The sequence below is a fragment of the Gavialis gangeticus genome, unplaced genomic scaffold, assembly GCF_001723915.1.
Source record: "Gavialis gangeticus isolate Ggan-Ray unplaced genomic scaffold, GavGan_comp1, whole genome shotgun sequence".
In the NCBI taxonomy this organism is placed as follows: Eukaryota; Metazoa; Chordata; order Crocodylia; family Gavialidae; genus Gavialis; species Gavialis gangeticus.
In genome coordinates, this window is record NW_017729031.1 from 93,890,030 (window position 1) to 93,892,707 (window position 2,678).

General features: G+C 46.2%; 1 protein-coding gene across 1 annotated transcript in view; it reads left to right on the forward strand.

Moving 5' to 3' along the window:
- The window catches only part of ABCA12 (ATP binding cassette subfamily A member 12), a 164,717-nt gene that overhangs the window by 93,845 nt on the left and 68,194 nt on the right, over positions 1–2,678 (forward strand). The window contains exon 28 of the mRNA XM_019523394.1: positions 1,628–1,783. Within this exon, the coding sequence (XP_019378939.1) occupies positions 1,628–1,783 (156 nt within the window). The remainder of the gene's footprint in view (positions 1–1,627; positions 1,784–2,678) is intronic.

The following is a 2,678-nucleotide window of genomic DNA, read 5'->3' on the forward strand; positions in this document are numbered from 1 at the left end:
CCCATCTTGATGCTAGACTCGTCCCCCCCACCAGATACTCCAGCCACAAGGGCATGGCTGTCCCTCCCTTGCCCAGGGACCCAAGCCCCATGGCTGCGCAGGAGGATGTCACTTCAGCCAGGAACTCAGCACTGGCTGGGCAGGTTGCGGGGGAATTCTCTGGGCCCTTCCTGGAACCTCTCCAACACATGGTCCTGGGGCTTGGGAAGGGAGACTCTGTGATCCACTGACTGGGTTGGGAATGTGACGTGCACTGCTAGCACCCCCCACCTGCCCATAGCAGCTCACAAGCCCCCCCATCCTGCCTGCAGCTGACAGAGACCTCGAGGGCAGGGCCAGCTAGGCACTTGGCTGGAGCAAGTTAGCTGTGGCTCCCTGCAAGGGGAGCTAGTGGGAACTTGTAAAGTCCCCTGGGACACTGGTAGACAGCGACCTACCTTGATTTGCAAGTGGTCCTGGCACAGATGTTCAATAGACTGGTCCTGGCACAGATGTTCGATAGATTGAGTAAGTCTGATAGTACATCAATCCAGATCTTAGACCAGGATCCGCCATTTTTAAAGCAGTCTATGTGCCTGAAACTTCTGTTATGAATATAGACAGGTTTCTGACAGCCTAAACTGGAAAAAGTGTAATGTCTGCACCTGGCCAGAGGTGCAGACGTTATGCTTGAATGAAAGGGGAATGATTTAATTTCATGTGATAAAGAGTATTATATTGGGGAATCTCACCAAATGCTAAATGTGCTTACAGAGGAGTAACGAAACCGAGGCACTGTCAGAGCTTAGAAAAAGTTAGGGGATCATTGTCTATCATATGGCTGGATAAAATATGTTAGAGCAGTGGTGCTCAACCTTTTCCCCATTGGGGACAATGCTTGGTTGGTCTGCTGGTCATATCTGGGCACTGGTCCCTATCCGGTGCCTGGTGGGGTGTATGGCCAGGCCCCATCCAGCTGTACAGAGGAGGTGGGAAGCAGCCTGACCCAGCTCCTCAGAGTGGGGAGAGGATATGGCCCATCTCCCATCCAGCCACAAGGAAGAAAGGGCCATAGCCTGACCCCAACCCAGCCATATGGGGTTTGGAATTTGGGAATTTGGCAGCGAGGGAGTGTGGCAGTATTATAAGCACCCCTATACTAGAGAGTAAAGAGAGCTGCATCCTTTCTCCCTAGCTGGCAGAAGCAAGAGAAAAGCCTCTGAGGACCATAGCCAGCAGTTGAGTTGTTTTATTTGGATTTTAAACAGTAAATCCTTATTCTTTGATTTCAGACAGTAAATCATGTTTTAAATCAAGAGCTTTTTAAACATCTTGTGTATGACATTTGCTTTTCTTCCCTGGCTTTATGAAGCAGTCCACCAGCATACGGAAAACAATACCGGGAAGTAAAGTAAAGCAGTCATTCACTCTAAGCATGCAGTCATTTGCATTAATATATCAGCTAGTACTTTATATTGCATAAATCAGAGAGAAATCCTATACTAAATACCAAAAGGACATGGGTGCCTCAGAAAATAGATCCCTTAAGGGTTTATCCTTGTCATTGATCACTGTGTAATCAAAGCTAATTCTTCCCGTGAAACAGTCACAAATATTGTAACTTGTTTTCTTTTTTTTTTGGTTAAAGGAAAATATGGCATGGCTGCCCCATGGTATTTCCCGTTGCTTCCATCCTACTGGGATGAAGGCTATGGTTATGCATCACTGTGGAATGAGAAAAGGAAGGGCCTTTTTTTCACAAACTTCATATTCAGAAAAGAAGCAACAATCACCAATAAGACATGTATGTGAATAGAGCTGTGTAAGGCCATTGGGATGGGTAACCAAGGGGTCCAGGCAACATTAGTGCAATGAACACACTTGAAAATTTCATTCCTTTGTTTGAGTTCTTGCTGATTCCGGTGGCATCTGCATTTCTGGTGTAGGATGGTTTGGAAACCAGAATGGCCATTTTAAAGTGACTTTAGAGGGCTTTGGATCATACCCAATGGCCCCATGCATACAACTTACCAAACCACAGTACACTTAAAATCAATGGGACTCTTTGCACTGTGCTCTGCACTGTCCATTTCAGGTGTTCAGCTCCAAGAGCCAAGGCTTTATCTAAGACAAGTGTCAACATTTTCATCACTTTGTATCGGACATTATTTTAATCAGTCTCTTTCAGGAGGGCCTAAGAAGAGAACCAGGCATCTGGGTCTGCTGAGATTTGCTCCTAGCTCTGACACTGATTGTGTCTCTAGCTCTGAGCAATTCAATTCACTTTATTTGTCTTGGATTACTGAGGCATAAAGTGAGGTCGATACTGTAGTATTTATCTACTCATCTCATAGGAGTACTGTAGGGACTAATTGATTTGTTAATGTTGGCATAATGTTTTTCATGTTCAAAAAGGCTTATACTTTTGAGATAATGCTTTGTTATGATAGCAACACTGTCAGGAAGAATAAATGATAAGAATAATACAGACAGTTAAAATTAATGTCGCTAATACTCAGAGCCATCCTTTGGGGGGGTGAATTGGGGTGACTGCCCCAGGCCCTGTGCTTTGGGGGACCCCGCAGACAGTGCCCTACAGGCCCTGCAGACAGTGCCATTGGTACGTGCTGAGGGTGCCAGTATTCTGTGCTGCTGCCATGCACCGCCAGCTTCATGCTCCAGCTACTCGCCACTCCCTC